The 22,877-nt window shown below is 43.3% G+C and overlaps 2 protein-coding genes across 2 annotated transcripts; both read left to right on the forward strand.

Moving 5' to 3' along the window:
- Positions 1 to 513: 513 nt before the first annotated feature.
- BJ212DRAFT_1297420 (uncharacterized protein) lies at positions 514 to 3,298 on the forward strand (the record flags this gene model as incomplete). The annotated part of the gene is made up of 12 exons (XM_041332601.1): positions 514 to 522; positions 728 to 813; positions 856 to 914; positions 1,201 to 1,221; positions 1,293 to 1,338; positions 1,437 to 1,462; positions 1,508 to 1,735; positions 1,777 to 2,028; positions 2,071 to 2,247; positions 2,437 to 2,610; positions 2,696 to 2,898; positions 2,954 to 3,298. 12 exons carry the CDS (start codon positions 514 to 516, stop codon positions 3,296 to 3,298), a joined length of 1,626 nt encoding a protein of 541 aa, XP_041196011.1.
- Positions 3,299 to 6,200: 2,902 nt separating this feature from the next.
- Positions 6,201 to 6,861, forward strand: BJ212DRAFT_1478035 (uncharacterized protein; the record flags this gene model as incomplete). Its single annotated transcript, XM_041339649.1, has 2 exons — positions 6,201 to 6,621; positions 6,683 to 6,861. The coding sequence occupies 2 exons, from the start codon at positions 6,201 to 6,203 to the stop codon at positions 6,859 to 6,861; spliced, it is 600 nt and encodes a 199-aa protein (XP_041196012.1).
- Positions 6,862 to 22,877: the final 16,016 nt, after the last annotated feature.

Below are 22,877 nucleotides of genomic sequence, written 5' to 3' on the forward strand. Positions count from 1 at the left end.
ACAATGCTGATCTCATGACTCAGAAACCCCATGTGCAACATCAGCTGACTTGCTATTTTCCCTTCACAGATTCAAGTTGGTTTGCTCAACTTTTCATGTATTTACTGACAGCTCTATGCAAATACAGGTGAGTTTTTTTCGTGCCCCATCAGCACAGCAGTATATTCAATTTTAATCATTTGGTGAATGTATAGAGTTTCACCCAGGCCTTCTACCTATCTTATTGAAGGTTTTTTCAGTCATCAAGGTTTGTGCTTATGTTTGGCTGCTGCATTGAGCCCAACCCATTATTAGCAGTTGGCAGATGTGTGATTGTTTCCACGTCAGCAGCTCTTGTTCTAATTGTCCCTTCCAATGGAGTCCAAGTCACTGGATCCTTTCATATCTTACATGTGGGGGTATCTAGTAAATTTCAATGTGACATCAAACTGCCTCTACTGTACGTTCTGGACAACAGACTAGTACATGTATAATCACTGCTGGCATGATGTTGGCATCATAATTGGTGTCACCATGTTTAATGTGAGTTGTGTCCCTTGCTGCTCACTCTGGGCATCCACTAAGGAATCTACATTTCTGAGGTCATTGCAATTGACATGTTCTGGTGCATCATGTATCCTACTCGTGTGTATTTTCACTGGCATTTAGGCTTATTGATGTTCACACTTTGGATGTTATGATGTTATGCTGGGGTGTCTGGGACTTGCATAACTAAAATTATTTCCAGGAGTGTAGTACCCATTATTCGGAAAGCATCCTTGTTGCTGATGTGAGCTCCCAGTCTGAAGATCTTACCACAACCATAAAGCTCAGGTCATATATATTACATTGATGGTGGAACATTTCTTTTTCAAGGGTGCTCTCAAAAAAGCCATTAGTAGCGCCCCATGAGTTTGCCAATCAGAGTAACTCCAGTGAGTAATATATAGAGCTACTAGCAGGGTCCTGTTAATTCATATCCCCAGTTTCACATGAACCCAGCCTGAGGCCAGAAGGCCCAGACTTAATTTACCTGGATTGCACAACACTTGCTGTATGTTCTTGAATGTTGCCCAAAAGGGAAATTTTTCTTGGATATTTTGGGGTGTAGTGTGGAGATCATGGAAAATGCCATGTTGCTTGATATTCTCAGAGTGTTATTACAAAAAGTTGTGGAAGTCAATCATTACTCTTGAAATGCTGCTCATGGTCCCATTTCAGGTGCTCCCCAAAATCCACCTAGTATGCAACTCAAGGCAGTGGGAACTTTGACTAATGATATAGATCACTATTTCCATTCATCTATCCAACAGCATTTCTCACCAATCAAAATGCAATCTGGCTACAGGGGTCAGCAAGGTGAGTTGTGGGAAGATTGAGACTTGCAGATAACTAATTATGCACAATTATTTCATTTCAATATATTCAATCTGAGCCTGATGCTCCTCCACTGGTAGATCTACTGCATTTTCCACTACTGATGGTATTGCCCTCTTTTTTTATCATCTGCACTGCTGTTAATTCATAGTCTCATCAGGTCAACAATTCGGACATGGTGGCAGGTCTTTCAACTGGTCCCAACTTGGAACAAACGATTCCAAGTCAGAGCAGCTTCAAGATAGCCTGAGTGACTGGCTCAACTTGAATGAGATCAGTCAGCCCACCAACCCAAGCCTTCAATCAATGTTACCCAACTCAGCTGCACCTCAGGAACTTAACCTGTCAGTGGGTGAAAGTGGCCTGAGCAGCATGCAGGGTAAGTCTGTGCTATAACTTTTCCTGTCACTGCTGCTCCAGCTCAAACCTTCCAAAACTCAGAGTTCAATGAGAACAGTCACTTCAAGTCAAACTCCCATTCATTCCAATGGCAAGCCTATGGAGGAGGCGACCAACACTTTAACTTTGATCCACCATTTTGCTTGGGTTTGACACTGCCCCCATCATTTCCAACTTCAGCATCACAGGAACTTCAACATGGCTTCGAACAAGCTGGCCCTGCCACATTCAAAATGCTGCATGCACAAGCTTCCAGTAGCAGCCAGGCCATAGGTGATGCAATGTCCTCCCCATTGTTTCTGACTTCACTTCCAGAATCTTCCTTGCAAGAACAACCTTCATTGCTTAATGCTCATGATATACATTTGAAAAGGATCAGCAACTCGATGTGGCAGGAGGCCCCAATGAACAATGACTACCTAAACCTTCACACACCTGCCAGCCTTCCACCATTGTCGTTTCCTACTTCACAGGATGTCAACATGCACCCTGGTATGCATGGGCAGGACTTGTAATCTGTGAGCCACCATTGTGGTTATACATCAGCCACTCTTCTAGGTTGTGGCCAGGAGGATGTGAAGTTGAAGTTGGTTCGCCCAAGGACTAGCAAACAATGTGATTGTGCTGTGTGGCAACTAAAATTTATAGAGTATTGACATGACACAACCAAGTCACCCATAGTACCCTCGCAGCCACCAATCATTGTGGATACTCAGTCACTGAACCAGATGATTGGGAGATCCCAAGTGCTCATGTTAAAGTTGATCTTTAACATGGGATTTTTTCCCCCCGAAGTCCTGCTTACTAAGATGGCCAATGACACGCTGGACACTGCCATTTCCCAGTTCCCAGAAGGTATGTCCATCACTCATATGCAGCACCAACTTTACAGCTTACCTAGAAACAGCAGGTGACCTTGAGAGATAGAAGTCCTCACCAGAGGGTACAGCCCAGGTTGTGAAGTTGAAAGGGATCATTAAAACCACCTTCTCGAACTTCCAGAAGTTCACCAACATCTTCTTATTGCCGGTCTATCAGCTATCTGTTAGTCCATGGAAAAGCAAGGAAGCTATGGATGCATGGTGCATGGCTAAGATTGAGTCTCTGCTGTTAGACTTCAAATTCCTCAATGCTTGGGTTCAGGTGTGTCCTTGTCAACCATGGCTCTTGTTGCCCTCCTTTAATGAATTTATTTCAGTTGCTTGTGGCTAACAACCTTCAACAAATTCACATTCCATTTGGTCATATTTTGATTTCCTCGTTGATTGAACATATGTTAAGGAACAAGAACTACTCCCAGTACATTTCCTTAGGCACAGCCAGTTGGGAGATGTGCCTCAAACACACCATCACAGCTATATCTGCAGCATATCATACAGCATTACTCAAATTTAAGGCCAGCCCCAGCTGGGTCAAGGCTAGCCTATCCAATGAGCAGGAGAAATACTATTACATCTTCATACAGCATTTCTCTTTGCTGCCCAATCTTGAGAGATTTATCCTCAATCAAATGCTGGCCAGCATGTGTCATGCACTAGCATAATAATGGGCAATATGATTGTGGGTCACATCATGTATTAGTATCACCAGTATTGTCACGGTAATGGACTTGGCTTCTTTCACTTTGCCTTTATATCTGTACCATCACTGTAGCATCTTAGACCATTCATACTGGCATTGTATAGGGTAGCAGAACTTGTTACATTTTCAGATTTGAGTGCATTGAGGGCATCTCCTGAGTTGCATACTTGAAATGTGGTACAGGTGGTGATGCTCTCAGGCTGATGGAGTTTAAAGATTCCCCCAGCTAGTAACCATCATCACACACCTAACTTCTCTGTTACATTATGATTGAGATTCAATATAGTCTTTACCCTTCATTTCATCTGTCCTCACATTATGCAATTGTGCACCGATGAAGTGGACCTTGACCATATTGAACTCACCACTCATACTATAACTAGGATTGTTGTTGAGAAGTCTGCTGTTCCTTGCTGACTGCAGGACTCATGCACATGACCTTTACCAAATGCTAACAGCAAAACCCTCTTGGTAGCTACTCCTCCTGTACTACTCACCTACCCATAACTGACTAGTTCTTCTAAACACAGATAAACAAGCAGCAATTAGTCTTTTTCTTTGCATGGCAGCTGAACACAGCTTGGTGTTACTTCCCTCTGAAACATGGCCAGCACCAGAAATGGTTCCAGAAGCGGCTTCTCTGGGTGCTGCATGACATGATGGAGTGCTTGTCAGCATTGTACGACTGTTTCAACATTGGTGGAAAGTTTTGGACGCTCTTAGCTACTTTGCTTTTGTGTACCCTATGAACAGCAGATTGAAGGTGAGCAGTGCTGTACAGTGGCAAGATTGTTCCTCATTCAATGCCTGTCATCATTTACAGTCCATTTATCCCACACAGCACTCAGCCAACACACTATCCACAGTTTGTGTTTGACTTTATCTATAATATTTCAGGCAAATTGTTTTCCAGACTCATGATTGGAGTTCCTCACAGATGCTGCTCATGGCTTCAATTAAGACAGGCAGGATCGTTTGCAGCTGGGATACATAGCCCTTAACAATGCCCTCCCACTCAGCTAACACACTATCCATGGTTCATGTTTGACTTTATCTATAATATTTTAAGCAAATTGTTTTCCAGGCTCATGATTGGAGTTCTTCGTTGGATCAGCATATCATGATATTCTTCATCTCAGGACAGGTGAACCCTTGGTTTGCCTGCCCTCAATAATCTTGTATTACAGTACTATATTCAGCGGGAGCACAGCACACTAAGTCTTTTGCACTAATCTAAATTCAGCATTGCGCTACTCAAAGTAATGCTTCAGTTTCAGTATGCTGAATTTTGCTGATAAATCCAAGGTTTTTTTAAGTGATCGCCATGTTCTGTAGTAATGCTAATTCCAGCTTCATAGTAAGTGTTAATGTTAAGGCATTTGTCACCCTGACTGGAACTTTTCCTTATAGGTGTATGTGTCTTTTAGGCAGCTGCATTCGCCAATGTGGCCATTATATAAAGCGGAAGTTCTGTGCTACCTGTTCTCCTACCTGACCTCTTTCCTCCATAGGCTTGCTGTTAATACTCATGTCCCAGATTGATCCCGTGTTGTCACAGATGGAGGACAAACTCTGACCTCCAACATCATCCCTAGCAGTGACGACATCAGAGAGCACTTGTCGGAAATGGAAAATTGCTCAATTAGAAGAGAAGCTGCAAGTCCTTGAATCCGGGCAAGCAATAAAGCAAAGGTATGCTGCTGCCAACAGTTACAGTGGCTCAAAAAACTGTCCACATGTTTTGACATTTTTCACTATCTATGATATTGTGTGAGAACTCACAAATGCCTCAAGGACATGCTTATACCACATTGTAGTATGGCTTCAGGGCTTTCATTTGAGCCCCACACCGTGGGAATCGGTGGAGATATGGTGGAGATACAAGGCTCACAAAATGGTGACTCATGCGGACAGTTTTTTGAGCACATATTAAAACTATATAAATCATCATTTATGACACCATAACAATCATGCCACCATTAAATAAATTATAAAGTGGTGTCATAAATGATGATTTATATAGTTTTAATATGTGCTCAAAAAACTGTCCGCATGAGTCACCATTTTGTGAGCCTTGTATCTCCACCATATCTCCACCGATTCCCACGGTGTGGGGCTCAAATGAAAGCCCTGAAGCCATACTACAATGTGGTATAAGCATGTCCTTGAGGCATTTGTGAGTTCTCACACAATATCATAGATAGTGAAAAATGTCAAAACATGTGGACAGTTTTTTGAGCCACTGTATATCTAGCTTCCACACTCACCACCTTCAGGGAAACCAATTACTTTATGTCGAAAGGAAGAGCTATCAGATGAATCATTACTTTGTATAATAGCATCGAAGACTTATAGCTGTTTGCAAAAGTATTGGCTTCGGCAATATTTCCAAAAAAAATGTGTGTGCCACACCAAAAAATACAGCAATAATTTTTGATTTGTTTCTCAACAACAACAAGAGATATTGCCAAGCTGTAAGAGACAAAGTTGGTCAGGGAACCAAGGCGAAGGTGCATGCAACAAAAATGGGGTGATTTGACAAAGTCCAAACCAAGTTGTCAGATGACCCCTCCCAACCCTCTTGTGAATTGTTGTGAGTGAAGGGCAGTATCTGTGAGCTACCAGCGAGTTTCCAAGTACTCAGTAAAGCATGTAGGAGGTGCTAATATTATGTATCAAGCTATTTCAATGCTTTTTGAATGTGTCATAGACTCATAGTCAATCAAGCTGGGACTCGGTGAGTTGGAGCTTTGTAAGAATTAGGCTTTGAAGTTTCAACTACTACAGTACTACTGCTGTACCCACAACTTGAACTCCCCTCATAACACACGATAATGTGTCCCATCCTCTGAGTCTCTGTCATAATGGTGAATGCATGTCAGAAAGCATCTGCTGCTGCAAAGTCAATGAAACAGCAAGGACGTCCACCTGTCAACAAATCAGCAAGGACTACCCAACAACAGATAAAATCTACAGCAGGTGTGGCTGAAGACATACCAGCACCTGCCATAAAGCCAAAACCAACTCCACAGGCAGTCCCAAAGTGGGTCCATGTGCTTCCTCTCAAAAGTCCAGTGTCATCTGACTTGGACAGACATGCCATTGAGCTCAAAACTGCCAAGAATGAAGCTGCAGCTATACTTGCAGGGATGGCAGATAGTGGAACAGTTAATGAGGAGAATGATAACTTTTTCACCAACCTCAATGACTTGGCACTTGGCAAGCCTGAGATTGAACAGCAATTGGAGGATGAAGATAGTAACATAGAATATGACAATGGTGCTGGTAGGTGCAACCCACCACTACTATTGCCTTGAATACCACTAATAGCATGCATCAATATCAGCATTAGAGATTGAGGGAAATGTTGATGATGATGAGGATGGGGATGACAGTTTCAACATTAGTCTTCTGGTTCCAATTGAGGGTGTCATTGACACTATGGTCATTAGCTCCAACATCTCATGGGGGATTTCTGCACACCTGTCTGTAGCTCATTTAGATATGTATCACAATGGCAAGTGACACATTCATAAAGGTACTAAGCTGCCATAATGTCATATCCCACAATCTGGACTCACATTCCATAATATTCCCACGCCTTCTGAGCTTATGTTTGGACCCCATATCCAACTCATTGCCAGATCCCCTTCCGCTGTGTGCTCCACACCTCAGTAGGATCGACTCTGCTCCGGATTTACCCCTGAGCTCTGGACCTCTGGATCCTCACTGCTAGCCTGATCTGTACCACCCTATCCTGTCCACCCTATGTGCACTCCATCCAGCAAGACATCCAGACTTCACCTCCTCTTGGATTCAGGACTATATCCACCTCATCATATCCCAGTCCTGTATCCACCTCACCTTCTGGATCCTTAGATTTCCAGACCTCCAGATATCAACCATAACTATCTCTGGACCTATTCCCACCCTCTGTCCAATATCCTGTGCCTATCCCCATTTAGACATCTTCACCTTTCTGGCTTTTGGTTACCTCTTGTTCCATCTTGCTTATTGATCCTTGTACAAGTCTTCATCTCCAAGTTCATTTACTTATGTTCCGTCTTACTTGCTCCTTTGCTTACTGATCCCTTCAGATATTGTCCAGTATATAACCCCTGTAGATACTCCTGTAGTTCCTTAGTCTGAATATCACCTTAGATCTGCCCAACCATCTTCTGGACTTCAGTCCATCTGAGTCTTGTCCTTTTCTGAGGATTCCCTAGGCTGGAATTCTGAACCTTCAGATTTGTCCCCTATGTCTCTGTCCCAAGTCTAGGGATTGCTTCCCTAGACTGGAGTCTTGCCTTTCTGGCACTTACCCTCTCTCCAGACTTTGGTCCACTTCCTGTCTCTCTGACTCTACCTAAAGGTAGTCTACCTCTGTTTGCTTCTACATCAGATGAAGTCTGATGTAGCCCCTATTCCTTCTGGACCTCTGGACATCCTGCCCTGTGCACCTCCAGGTGTCCTGTCCTTTGGATGTTCTGTCCTCTGTACCTTTGGATGTCCCGTCCTCCTAACCCTCAGACATCCTGTCCTCTGGACCTTCAGTCCTCCTGTCCTCCAGACCTCCTATCCTTCCATCCTGTTTCCTGTAGAAGTATTGCCTTGCAGTGGGAACTCTCCTGAGCACTTCCTGCATTCCTCCAGACATTTCACATGCTCCTCTGGAAGTCCTCCCACACTCTCCACCAGAGTGGCCAGCCTCCAGAAGTCCTCTGGACTTCATTGGACCATCATTGGACTTCCTCTGAGTCAGTCTCTCTCTCCCTTGAGCATGGTTCTTAACACATAAACAAGTCTGATAATTTGTATACAAGGGCACTAACTTACATTGACATCATCAATCTGTACTGTTCGTGGCTGGCCAACTCATCAATTGTTGCGATCAGTGTAAGCTTGACCAGTTTTCTTGTAACAATGAATGATTTGCTGGATTGTGTGCTTGCTGGCACCAGTGTATGCCATGATTTCCGAGATCTCAAGCAGTGGAAACATTTGGACAATGGCCTCACAAAGATCTTCAGAAAACTTTCACATGCTGGCATGTTTGAAGAGTGTTATTGGTGTTGGGAGGATGATGTTGCTTGATAAGCTAAGCAAGTAAGGCTAAGTCATTGATCCAATTATAGTGCGACCAAAAATGAACTGTGCAGCTGGGGAAATGCATAATAAATGCTTAATTGACCTTCATGAAGTAGTAGCTTCAGCCCTTCACTCACAACAATTCACAAGAGGGCTGGGAGGGGGTCATCTGACAACTTGGTTTGGACTTCATCAAATCACCCCGTTTTTGTTGCATGCACCTTCACCTTGGTTCCCTGACCAATGTGGTCTCTTACAGCTTGGCAATATCTCTTGTTGTTGTCGAGAAACAAATCAAAAATTATTGCTGTATTTTTTGGTGTGGTGCACACATTTTTTTTTTGGAAATATCGCTGAAGCCAATACTTTTGCAAACAGCAATAATAAGTGAGAACAATAGGAGGTGCAACGAAGGCAATGATGACATGACTCTTGAGTCAAGTGATTTACACCTACCTTGTAGATGCTGCTCATAGCTTCAATTAATACAGGCAGGATCATTTGCAGCTGGGATACATAGCCCTTAACAACACCCTTCCCTGGTTCCATCAAAAGGCTACAGAGATAGAGTATGAGGAATACATGCATATGTTGAAAATGGTGTGTATTGCTCATTTCAATATTGCATCTGTGTTGAATAGCTATTCAGCTCAGGCAGGGGGCCAACAGTGCTTAAGGAGATGACACATCAAAGCTGAAGGGTCTTGTCCCCAATTGGGTAAATCAGGAATTCAAGCCCAATCCCCCAGTCAACCATGAGGATAAACATTGTTGCAGATTCATCAATGGTACATGTGGTAGATTACTTTGCCTGACCAAAATGGATTGGAGTAATCTAGTGTAAGTATTGTGCTCAGGGTCTTGTGCGATGCTAACTATCCACCAGCATCAGAGCAGGAATTAGGGACTGTACAGATGGCCACATGATGACAGAAATGTCCTGGCCAGCATTCTTCTATGATGGATATACCGCTGATATGGACAACCTGGAGGAGGGTCTATTTAAAAGCAAGCTATTAATTCAGGTTTGTCATCATCAAGTAGCTTGACAAAGATCTCAATTTTGGCTGGCTGTCATATGCCATTCCAGACCCTCAACTCTAAATCCACTTCTCCGGACATACAGATCTGAGATCTGGATCTCCAATGATCTGATCTATCTTTATCTTCCTTCCAGAATCCAAACTCTATATCAGTGCCCAACCCCATTTAGACTTCCCCTGTCTCTGGACTCTGGTTAACTATGTTTCCCTTCTGATTATTGATCTGTCCTACTTACTAATAGACTTTGCATATGCTTCATACATAGCCTTTGTGTTTGCTGACTGATTCCTATATGATACCTACAGTATATAAACCTCCTGTAACTCTCAGAAATACTTTAGTTCAAATATCATCTTAGTTCCTGCTCATTCCTGTGTCCTCCAGACTTGAGCCAGGTCTCTTGTCATATTCAAAGTCTTGGGATTGCATCCTAGACTACATCTCTGACTCTACCTTAGGGTAGTCTATCCCCTGTTAGTTTCTAGTCCGGACTTTTTCCAGATTAGCCTTATCTGCTTGTCCAAGTAACATCTGGACATCCGTTATCTGCCCTAGTCAAATCCCAGAAACTCCAGATGACTATTCTAGCCCCCAGAAATTAGGGGCACATACTCGGGAAAGGGGCACACCATATGAGCTGAGGCCAAGCCCTTGTGATCTGACCCCCTTGAGCACACAACCTTAACAGTATATTCAAACTCACACCTTTCCGAGTATACTTACATCTATCATGGCTCCTACCAAGACAACAAACCCTCTCAGAGCAGCCAGACTAGTTTCCGCCCACCAGGATTCTACTCCTATCATCAAAACATTCAATAGCTTCTCTCAGCATCATGTTAGCCAGCATGCTACTGCTGGAAGCATCTCAGAACTCCTGAGTTGTCAACATCCAGAAACCCCTACATGGACTCCAGCCTTAGCCCCTATGGGCAAACCAGATCCGGACAATGATGACAATGATAATGATGATGATGATGATACCCCTGGCGGAAATCCACCAGATGGTAATGGTGGAAATCTGGACAACGATCTGGATGATGATGATGATGATGATGATGATGATGATGAGAATGATGGCCTTGGTCCACAGGATCATGTTATGGTACTCCTATCCAGAGCTATCAACAATCTTGCCCAAAACAATTGTCACACCACCTTTTCCAAAGACCCTAAAGTCAAAGTCTGTGAGCTGGATGTCTTTGATGGCACCAAGCCCTGGAAACTCCAAGCATTCTTTGTCCAGTACGAGCTCAATTTCCAGAGCAAACCCAACACTTTCCATACCGGAAGGTCTAAGGTCAACTTTGCCCAGTCCTATCTCAAGGGCATGGCCCTTGAATGGTTTGAACCAGTGTCTTCTTACTTGAGGTGTCTTATATAAAAGTGGTCAAAAGGCAATGACACCACAATTACACTTTTGATAAGACTGAATGCTGCCAACAACTTCAAGTTCGCAGTCTACAACTTTTCTTCTTTCATGGTAGATAATGCAGTGTTTGTGGGAGATTACCTGCTATACAGCCTGGTGGTTTTATTCTACCTGGTTGTAAATAGGGGTTCTACAATACAAGCCTAGCTTTATCTGGCAAGACAGATAATGTAGAATATGTAGATAGAACTTTATCTAGTCTTGAGTTTGACTAGACAAATAGAATAGATTCTGTAGGTAAGTCTCTCTAGTCCTATGTTTGACTAGATAGAGAATAGAGTTTGTGGGTGAGTCTCTCTAGTCCTATACTTGACTAGACAGAAAATAAAGAATAGGTGCATACTATGCACAAAACTAGGTGGCAAATAATGCTAGATATTCCCCTGCCTTGATATACTAAAGGACTTATCAAAGGGAACTAGGTAGAAGCTGATTGGATTTCCCTGCCTAAATGCAAAGGGGTTTAATCCAAGGAAGATGATATGATAGAAGAGTAGATAATCCAACAAAGGAATCTGCAGGCACAGATAATATAGCTTGACTTGGTACTTCTAGTCCTCTGAAACTATATGTCAGATGCACACTAGACAGCACAGGTACAGTCAAGAAAATGATAAATGATCTCAGAGCAAGTAAACCAAATGTACTTGGTCTGCACTTCCTGGCTAACACAAAGAGTGTCAATGTCAGAGAAAGTGGAAGAAGTGGAGGTTCTTTTTAAATGATAAAAGAGATTCTTATTTTTATGGGTGGAGAAGTGCTCTCCTTAAATACATGAGATGGGAGAAACTGTATAGTACCAAGAAATAAGGTTGGAAAGAGAAATGACATCAGAGTTGCATCATAAATGACCTCATTGTGGAGCAAAGTGGAGCAAAAGTGGAGCCAAGTGGAGCAGAACATTCTAGCATCCAATGACATCACTATGACATCATAGATGGCTTCATAGTATCCAACAGAATATTCCAGAAATTTCTGTGGAGCTATATGACATCATCATGACATCATACCCTGCAGGTACATTTTGTGGAGTCTCTGGGAGGTCAAAGAATCAAGTAGGTAAAGAAATGAAAGAAAAATATGAAGAAAATAAAGTAGAATAAATCATAAGACAGAACAAATCAAAACACTGGCTTTTTAGATAGCATTTTGGTAGGCTTTTATCTTTTCTCCTTGGTTATTTCTAGTCAAAGTAAATAAGTCAAATGATAGGCAATAACCTAAGCTTTTGTATGACTATCAACTTTGACCAGGTCAATATATGATTTCTTCATCATATTTGACTTTTCTTCAACACACCATATTTTTGCATGATTGGAGCATGCAAAGTGAAATATTGCACTTGAGTCTGTACTCAAAGTACATTTTGTGTAGTCTGAGGACTAAGCTAACAGACTATGGAAACATGGGATAATATGTCATATACATGTTCTGCATGATTCCCAAATCATGCAGGACATCCAGACCTCCTTTCCAATGAGAATACTGATTGTCCGGACTGAATGGATGATTATTCCAAGTTCATGCTTGAGCTCCAGACCAATTTCAGACCCCATGACCCCTCCAGAGATGCAGAAATGCAGCTCGAGCAACTCAATATGCACAACGGACAGCGTATCAATAAGTACATTGTGGAATTCCAGCAGCTTGCCTCACAAGTCCATGGATGGGGTGATGGAGCCCTATGCCAGCAATTCTATAATGGACTTCTGGCTCATATCAAAGATAAAATCAGCTGCATGGGAAAGCCTGCTATGCTCCTGGAATATAAAACCCTCACACAAACCATTGATGCCCATTATTGGGAACGCAAGGGAGAGATCTCCCGCAAAACCAAACCCTCCTCATCCACTCCTCCTAAGCAGTCAGCCTCTGACTGGACCAGCTCACACTCGTCCAAATCCGGAAGTAACAAATCCAGAAATCAGAATTCTGGACATAAACCCGGAAAACCCACTATGTCCTCCACCTTGTCCACTCCAAAGGCCCTGGACCTTACCTCCAAGTTGGGTAAGGATGGAAAACTAACTTCCGAGGAGTGCCAGAGGTGTTTGGATAAGAAGCTCTGCTTATTCTGTGGCGGACCCAGACACACTGCCCAGGACTGCAACAAATTGATGTTGCATGCTGCCAAAGGCTGCGCTGCTACAGTCACTCCAGAAGCCAAACCAGAAGCCTCATCCGAGGCGAAAAAATAGTCCACAACCCTCCTGACTCCATATGGGATGGGGGTCATGTTATCTCAACCCATACAAGGGAGTTATGTCTTAATGCTGTCTCTGTTTCCGATCCGACTTCACTCTGTCCATATATCACAATTCTGACATATCCCAGTATTTCCAAATTTCCATCTCTTGTAGATTGTGGTTCTTCTCACTGCTTCATAGATACAAATTTCGTCTGGATTAGCCTTATCCGCTTGTCCAAGTAACATCCGGATGTCCGTTATCCACCCTAGTCAAATCCCAGAAACTCTGGACAACTATTCTAGCCCCCAGAAATTAAGGGCACATACTTGGGAAAGGGGCACAGTGTATGAGCTGAGGCCAAGCCCTTGTGATCCGACCCCCTTGAGCACATGACCTTAACACTGGTAGGCCTTTAAGGCCATATTTACACCCCCTTCCTCCACGAAGGAAGTGTCCGGCAAGGGTGATGGTGCCAACATCATTGAAAACAACAGATGCACTAAGAGAGATGCTTCTGGAAAAAAGGTCAAGACCCACGTGGTGCAAATAATTCATATGCACAATGTCTCACCTCAATCAATCACTTATGTGGCATGTCAAGTAAGTGGTAGTCATTCTATCTACTTATTGACATTGCAATACATTGTAGTTGCAATTCGCATTGTCATCTGTGACCTCCTGGCACTCAGTTGACAGCAACTTTGACTATGTCCAATTTTGGTGCAATATTGTAGACTTTTTCGAAAAGCCCCCTGGTTGAATAGTGCGGCACAATGTCAACCATCTCCTAACATGGTGGAACAGGTACATTGTTTATAATGTGAAGATGTCAACTGACTTGTGTCTATCAGGAAGGTCTTCAGCACTAGCCACCATGTGGAACTTAATGACATAGTGAAGGCAAAAATGTCCATTAATGCTCTCACTATGCAGAGGGCGAAAATAGACAATGCCATGTTCAACTTGGAGTAGCTCGCCACATGGATCAAGTAGCTTACACCTTCAGTGTCATAATTTAAATGCTTTTGATGTATGGTATTGTAATCCTACTAGACATATGAAGTATTGGACACTGTTACAAACTAGGATAGTTCTAATGACAGATGACTCAATAAGAGTCAAGACTTCTGCCAAGATTCTATGCAAGACGATAAGTCAAGTGTTCAGTGTAAGCTAAGTCAGAAGGAGTGCTTCTAACTTAAAGTACAATTCAGACGACAAGAGATTGGAGGTCTTGAGTGAAGGATGTTTCAGGTAAAACCTAGTAAGATTAAAGTAAAGAACTACAAGATACATTGTCAACTATATATAGTGAACATAGGTGGTTTAGGGCAGGTGTGAGATCGACGATGAGTCAGAGATAAGAAAGGACACATCAGCGATAACAAGAATAGATCATCTAGCAATGGCAACAGCGATCATGATGTAATACAAGATATGAGTCAGAGATAAGCCTAGCAGCAGCATCATGTGGCTTGTGACATAATACAAGGTAAAGAGAGAGAAAATGAATAGGGGCATACATGATTGTAACAGACACCTCATGGACACATGATGACTGGTGAATCTCTACGCTTGTGTTTTGTGAGTGCAAATGAAGAAATATTGTACAATGGGTGCTAAAACAGACCATTTTGCCAATGATGAGAGGAGATGGCAACTGTGAATCATCTTGAAACCATAACCCCACTCATGGGGTAGGGCACCATCATAATGTTATATTCATCAATCGCATGCCCAGTAATCACAGAACCATAGCTTCATAGCTCAGAATGAGTATGGAACTGGAAGGTGATGGTAGCTATACAACACACACAAGAACACAGCAACTACAAAGTGTATTGAAACCACAGCAGTACTTATGACAGATGGTATGGTGAAAATGTTCCCTCTAAGTATTGCACACTCAACAATTACTGGAACCAGGGTTTCACAATATACAGTGGGTATGGAACTGCAAGGCAATAATAACCAGACAAGTTATCCAGCTGACGGCCCTACCTGTGGTGTGGGGACAAAGCCAACATGTTCTCTGTATACAGACATGGCAATGACCACTGAAATGCATTGTGAGGTGAAGGCAATTGTGTAGTATGTCAAAGTGAGGGTCCAATACATGAGATTTGGAAAAATCGAGATATTATTTTATTCTATGCATGTGTCAGTAATTGCTGCAGCAAAATGTAACCACACCAAATTTTGTCAAAAATAGCACAACATCCATCACAGATCCCTGATATCGCCCATCAACACCTTTGTGATTGGATTGGGGGGGGGGGGGGGTTGTCACCAGGGTACCAATTTCACTCAGACAGCATTCCACAATGTCTGCACAAAGCCTAGGACCTCTGTGAGCCACACTGCAAGTGATACAACTGCTGGTTATTGAGTGCTCATACAATTTCACATGACAATTCAAAGTGAGCCATAATTTGATTATGTTTGCTTAGTGGACATGTTCCGGTCACAATACAAGAGTTATCACAGATTCGCACAGATTTGCAACTGAAGCATAGTGGGCAAACATGTACAATTTAAAGAAGGGGGTGTCAAAATTTGCACAAGGAAGTAAAATTAAGCTTGCATACTTGGTAAACATTTTGTGGTACTCTGGCAAATATGAGTTTCTGGCCTGGCCTGGGACATTGCCCAGTGCTTGAAGGAGATCAGCTTTTGAAGCAAGCAGGCATCAAAATTGGCCAGATGACATTAATTTAAACTTGCATGCTTGGTAAAAATTTTGCAGTACTCTGGAAAATATGAGTTTTTGGTGTGGCTCAAGACATTACCCCATGCTTGGAGGAGATCAGCTTTCAAAGCAAGGGGGCATCAAAATTGGCCCAAGGAAATCAATTTAAACTTGCGCACTTGGTGACACTTTGTGATCATTCAGAAAATTCAGGCCTTCACACTTGGCTTTAACACAGTGAAACTTGCTCATGAAGTGCCAAAAGTGTTTCAACTAGCTTGAACCTTGAATTTGGTTTCATATCACTTTCAAGTTAGAATTCCAGCGATTTGTAAGTGTTCTCCCAATCACACACTGGTGCAGGAAATTTATGCACTGTCCTTTCCTGTATAAAGTCAAACATCATCATGTGATGACAGATAGCAGGATTACGCTAATTTTTGTGATGGTGTACTATATATTGTTATACATATCCTTATCATCTTTCCTCCAGTTCACTGATGGCTCTACTACTAGAGCACAATGTACAAGGTAGAAGCTTATAGAACCTGCTGGTGTGCACCACCAGTGCTCCATAGGAATGCCTAAAAGCTTAATTACAGCTGATTCCAAAACTATGTGGAATCACAAAATCAAAACTTGAGCATTGGAAATGGCCGAACAAGGACCCCATAAGCATACTGTGAGATTTGCACTGTGCAGCGTCTGTGTCATTCATTAATGCTGCCATGCACTGTTTCAAACGATCTAAAGGCTTGAATCCCTGTTCTCCATCAATGTGGGCACTCCATTAAACATATCTGCCATCTACTTAGAGTAAAAAAGACTCTTTTGTACAAGGTTTTACAGCTCTGTCCCTTGACTTGGAGTTTACAGCACTCTCATATCCACAGCAAGCATACAGGCCAGCATCACACCCTCACCATTGATGACATTGCCTTCATCACTGCCATTCTTCATTGCCACCCTACTATTTATCTCGATGAGCTACAGCATGAATTGCACTCTTGCTGTGGTGTGCTTGTGTCACTGCAAACACTTCTTTGCACATTTTTGTGGTTGCATTTCAAGCGCAAATGCATTGGTTGTCGACATCCATTGCTTCAGCACATCTATAAACAACCACTGTGAGATAAGTTTAATTTCTATGAATAATACAAAGATCACTCGCCCACAAGAGTTGCCAAGGAGGTACTTGAAAGTGTATTTTTTCCTCTCAGTGATCCTATAGTGTGATTTGTCGTGCTTCATGAGAATTGTTGTCAGAAATTTGATGTAGTTGGACTCAGAGACTTGGAAGACCAGTTCCTTGACTTTTGTAGATTTCACTTCCTTGGTTTTTGCTTTGCCATTATTTTCAGTAGTAGTCTTGGTGTATGTATCAAGGTAAATAATGAATGTTGCTGTGAATCCAGGTGTCTCTGGGGAGGAATCTGATGGTGACGACATCGTCTTTCAGTGAATTGCATATACTACACTAGCGCTACTACAAATCTCGCAGTCATGTGCTTACGGGGTCCTTGTTCGGCCATTTCCGACGCTCAAGTTTTGATTTTGCGATTCCGCATAGTTTCGGAATCAGCTGTAAGTGGTTCTTCGACAACCGTGAGGCCACTTTACTAACTAGGATATGTGGGAATAATAGGTGAAGTCCGAAGGCAGATGTCACAAAACCCTTCAGGTTTTCAGCCCAAATAGCGCCAAACAGTCTTGAGCAAACTCCCGTCATCTACTACTTATTTGTAAAATCGGATACCATTGATTAGCAATTCATCTGATTCTTTTCGCGCCACACAAAACTAACAGCAACGCATAGACCTATTCTTGGGGTTGTGCACTGTATTCATCACCATCATGCCGATTTTAGCGATACAGGCGCTGAATGATGGTATATCTTGCATGAACACTGGATCGTTATAACATCCCCCACTTGCTCACGAGCATCCTTCGAATATGACCGTAGTCTCAAATGATCCCAGTTGGTGGCCGACAATCGATTCGAATATTTTTATGAGTTATTGGATAGGTTCGTCACATCAAGGTGTCTTGATCTAACATTGACCTGCGGTTTCGTAGTTGCCGCTGGCGTTGTGGTCGTATATGATTGGGGTGAGCAGGATAGTGCTCGAAAATCGATGACATTTTTACGATATTTCTAGTACTAACACTCGGAGAAGAGGTAGGTCGGTGCTAATTCCCGAAGCAACCAACTCGCTAAGAATGGTGTCATAGATTGAACTGATCTGGGTGAGTGACAGAGTTCCATATCAGAAGCAAAACAGGAGAAGACAATGAATTCGGAGCAGAGACAACGCTGGTCTCTCATGACTGTGCTGTACCTGGCAGTTCGTAACTCGTGTTGTACTGTAGCATGGTTTGCAAGTTGTGCTGACTCAAAATGTTCTAGATACGCTACATTGGAATTCCATACTCTGTGTATGTTTTGAGGCCAAACAAGTCGATGCTGTATTAATAGCCCATCTCTAATGATCAGTATCATCGTTCTGAGTATGTCTCATATGCGCCGTGTTCAATCCTTCTGACCGACGACAAACAGGCAATATGCCATTTGTCCCGCTGTCAGATGCAGTGAGTATTCCGTAACCATCTCATACCCATCCAATGAACACTCATATGTAGGGGTGAGTGAGATTCTGATCATTGAACTGGGCTCAACATGATCACTCAATAGGTGTGAGTCGGAGTGACTGACCCTAGTACGAAAATGATCACTGATTGGGTGTTTCAGGTAAGATTGTGTACTCCACAACATATTGGACGACTGTGGTCGTAGGTGCCATGCTGGAAGGTGAGTTACCGAGCTGCAACGCCTCAGTGATATTGACTCAACTGAAACACGATGCAAGTCATCATGATTGCTCGGTTATATGCCATGTATCAGAGATCTAGAATCATACTTATCTTCCTTGTTATCATCTTCCTGGCTGTTAACATCGCTAGCGGAGTAATCGCAGCAATAGCTCTCGAGAAATTTGTAGGGGGTAAGCTTTACCTGTTGACTTGAAGAACACAGCTCATTGGACGGACACCAGAGGAGATGATACTCTCTGGCACGTATATGTGCAATTATGAATGTTCAGGGGGTGATCAGCTTCTGATCGTAATGATTTGGATGCTCAGCACTGTTTGGGAAGTCATCGCCCTGTGTCTTTCAGTCTGGGTTGTTGTAAAACACTTCCGTGACTTGCGACGACTCGGTCCATCGACAGGATCGACCATCGGGGACTGTTTCAGAGTGCTGATAAAATCTCACGTGCTTTATTTTGCAAGGTAGGCTCGTAATGTCATTATGGTTAGCTTTTTCTCAAGTTCTGCACGTGCTAGCTTTGTTTGTATCTCTTGCCTCGAGCTTGCTTATACAGAGTTCGCCACGGTGTGCCGCCCTGTCGCTAATATCTGCTTGTAACCACTGCTCATCATTTCTATAGAATCCATATCTTATGGGAGTTCAGATACTCTATCGTGCTTGTCAGATTTTCTTGGTTATGCAGATATCTGTGCTGGGACCACGCCTCATCCTTAGCGTTCGAGAATATCACGCTAAACTCGTGGCTAAATCCAACGCAGAAACTAGCATGATCTCGATTGTTTTCGAGGAGCGTGTAAATGTATCAATTAGCAGTGCTGTGTAGTGCAATGCTTGCTGAGTGTTTGGCATGGAGGAGATATCTGGTCGAAGATCCGTTGTAGTATTTATTTTAGTTGTGTTGTTTCAGAGTATATTTAAAACGAGGCTTATGTAGATTTCTTGTTGTATCACTACTGGAAGTCAGTGCACTGCCCACCCACCCTTGTCCCAAGTGGCAAGCTGGTATTATTCGGAACGTCTAGCAACCAACCCAGTCCTTGATGCCCGATACTGAAATACAACGAGAATCAGTATAAATTGACCGGAAAACTGATTCTACACGTTTGCCGACTTCTGCTGTCTGAGCACACAAATGATGATGCTGATGTGTCCGCGAAGCATGAAGTCGAGATGGCTGATAACGCAGCGTTGTGCGCATGCGCCTGCAGAGTGCCTTGGGTTCGCGTCTTTCCAAGATCTGTTGAAGCTTATCCCGCTAAGCACAACTGTCAGAGTAAAGCACTGAAAGAGATACGTACATACATGTATCCATCATTGACACCGACCCTAGGGCCAGCAGATGATCGATGGTCGCTGGGAGGGCGATGCGTGGCTTCGCGTGATTATCTGCTAACCCAGGTACATGAGCAGTAGTGCGTCTAAGCCCGGAGAAATGAGAGTGATGGTATAAGGCCAGGTGACTGATGATGCCATGGCCTTGCTGAAAAACTTGTTCAGAACCATGGTGTTATCAGTCATCTGGACCGAACGAATGGAAAGTAGAAGTAACGTGTCTGAGCCCAGGCAGCCAATAGCCCAAGGGTTTTGCAGCATAAGGACTCGCCTTCTCCTGAATATCAGGCTCGCGTCTCTTTGAATACAATGGTGGGATAAGTGACGTGAGCAGGCGAGAATCTTGCAAATTCGTGCATGAAGGGTGGAAGTAGGCATGATATCGCTGCTCGACGTCTGTTCAAGCATGGTTAAACAATATCGAGCATGACGATTTAAAAAAGACTTACGAAGTGAGTATATGCCTCTGTCACGAATGAATACGCGTGGCAAGGAGATGAGAAGTACTGAGAGGGGAGTAGAGAAGAAACCCACTTCAAATCGGGAGGTATCAAGCGCACCTGAAAAGTATCAATAAGGCGCCGACCACGATATTCTGACATACGTACTTTGATCAGATCGCACTGGCTCTATCATGTGTCTGAGCAAAGCGAAAGAAGAAATGACAACGAGTCGTGGAACCCCAGATAGCTGATGTTGTGTCAGATCAACGAGAACGCCTGACTACTTTCATCATCCATCTGGGCCGCAAAGGAGGAATGCCGAATTGTGTGTGAAGGGTAGAAGCAGTGTGTCGATGTTCTGGAAACCACCAGTCAACTGATTAGGCGTTGATCGTCTGATCGAATCAACGCATCACTGACCACTGTCAGATAGTCATGTCTTTGACAACAATCGTCTGGTTTCGAGCACGATTCAACGATATGGAGTATGATTTTTTTTAGAAAACTTATGGCTGAGCATTTACCTCTATCACGGATACGCATGGGAAGGTGATGTGATGTGCTGAGCGGAGAATACAGTGCACCTGACAAAGTATCATTAAAGCATCAGTTATCTGATCACAAAAAACGTATCTAATCATCCATCTGGGCCGGACATGTGAAACGCGATGCGAAAGTTCTGTGAAGCAGGAAAGTAAACGCAGCGTGTCTGAGCTCAGATGACTGATAGCCCAAGGATTTCACATTCATCAAATCCATTCAAGATCTATTATTTATCTGAGCATAACGAAGGGACCGCGATGAGCAGAAGCCCAGATTGCTGATAACACAGCGGCTCCGGTTCGCAAGACACAGCCGCCGTGGCATCTGCCATCTGTACTTAACACGGGTGAATAGGGAAAATCATGTTTGTGAAGACGAATAAAGTGTGATGGGAATAATAGATGGGGTACGAGGAACTAGAGAGGAGTAACATTGAATTAATGGCAATGATTCGTGACGCCAGTGAGTGGAAGCCCAGATGGCTGATGAAGCGACGGGTCTGCCGCTTCGTGGTCGTCACCATAATACCCATCTGGGCTGTCCGTATGAACGGAGTGCGAGGTGCTGGGCCGCGAGGAGTCAGAGCATATCCTAGATGAAAGTTCACGGAAGATGCTTATCTTGTGCTGATGGTCTAAATACAGTCTTTTGGCACGTGTGAACGATGAACGCAAGTTAAGATGACACCAGAGTTTACTTGGGACAATGACAATTACGTGCAAACGGGCAAACAGCGGGTGCGATGGTGACGGCGATGGTAGCAAGTTAACGGTTACGAGATGAAGATTAATTAGCAGTTTTACTCCTAATAGAATTATCTGAATATCAACTTTTTGTGAAAATTATAAGATTTTTCCTCGGGAGGGTTTCCCTGATGCAGTCAATGACTAGTACTACATGATTTCATACAGAACTCTTTGATTTCTAATGCAAGTGCATCAAGAACACCCCGAAGATGGTGCTGGAAATGATTAGTGATTAGTGAGTTGCCAACATCACCAACAAGTTGATGTCACTGCATTCGCGTGCGTGATATCGGTCTTCCGCTTTTGCTTGATTTCACCTCGCAGTACTTACTTCAGCCAATCAAGGGCCTTATGGCTGGCATAGAAATCCATCGCCATCATGTGGATATTAGTGATACACGCGCTGAACGGCGGTATATCATTCTAGTACGAACACTAGGTCGAATCGTTATACATCCCATCTCGCTCATACCCATCCCTCGAATATGACCGTGGTCTCAAATGATCCCAGTTGGTGGCCGTTCATCAGTTTATCTCTTCTTTTCAGCTACTGGACGGGTTCGTCGTATCAGTTGGTGATATCTCGATCTAACATTGACTTGCGGTTTCGCAGTTGCCTCCGGTGTCGTGATTGTATATGATTGGGGTGAGCAGGGCAGCGTTCGAAAACTACTGATATCCTCATCATATTTCCAGTGCTATCATTCGAACAAGAGGTAGGTCGGTGCTATTGGCGGAGCAGCCAACTTACTAAGAATGGTGTTATAGATCGAACTGATCTGGGTGAGTGGCATGGTCCCATATCAGAAGAAAAGCAGCAGAATACAATGAATCTGTGGCAGAGGCAACGCTGGTCTCTCATGACTGTGCTGTACCTGGTGGTTCGTATCTCATGTTATACTACAGCGCGGTTGGCAAGTTGTGCTGACTCCGAAATGTTCTAGATACGCTATATTGGAATACTATATTGTGTGTATGTTTTTGAGGCCAGCAAGTTGGCGCTATACTAATAGCCTATCTTTCGTTATCAGTATCATGGTTCTGCGTATGTCTCATATGCGCTGTGTTCGATTTTTCTGACCAGCAGCACACAGCAAATATGCCATCGGTCTCGTTGACAGATGCAGTAAGTATTCCGCAACCATATCATTCCCATCCAATGAATTCACCCATATGCAGGGGTGAGTGAGATCCTCAGCATTGAA

The sequence above is a fragment of the Suillus subaureus genome (assembly GCF_016647635.1).
Source record: "Suillus subaureus strain MN1 chromosome Unknown BJ212scaffold_7, whole genome shotgun sequence".
NCBI lineage: Eukaryota > Fungi > Basidiomycota > Agaricomycetes > Boletales > Suillaceae > Suillus > Suillus subaureus.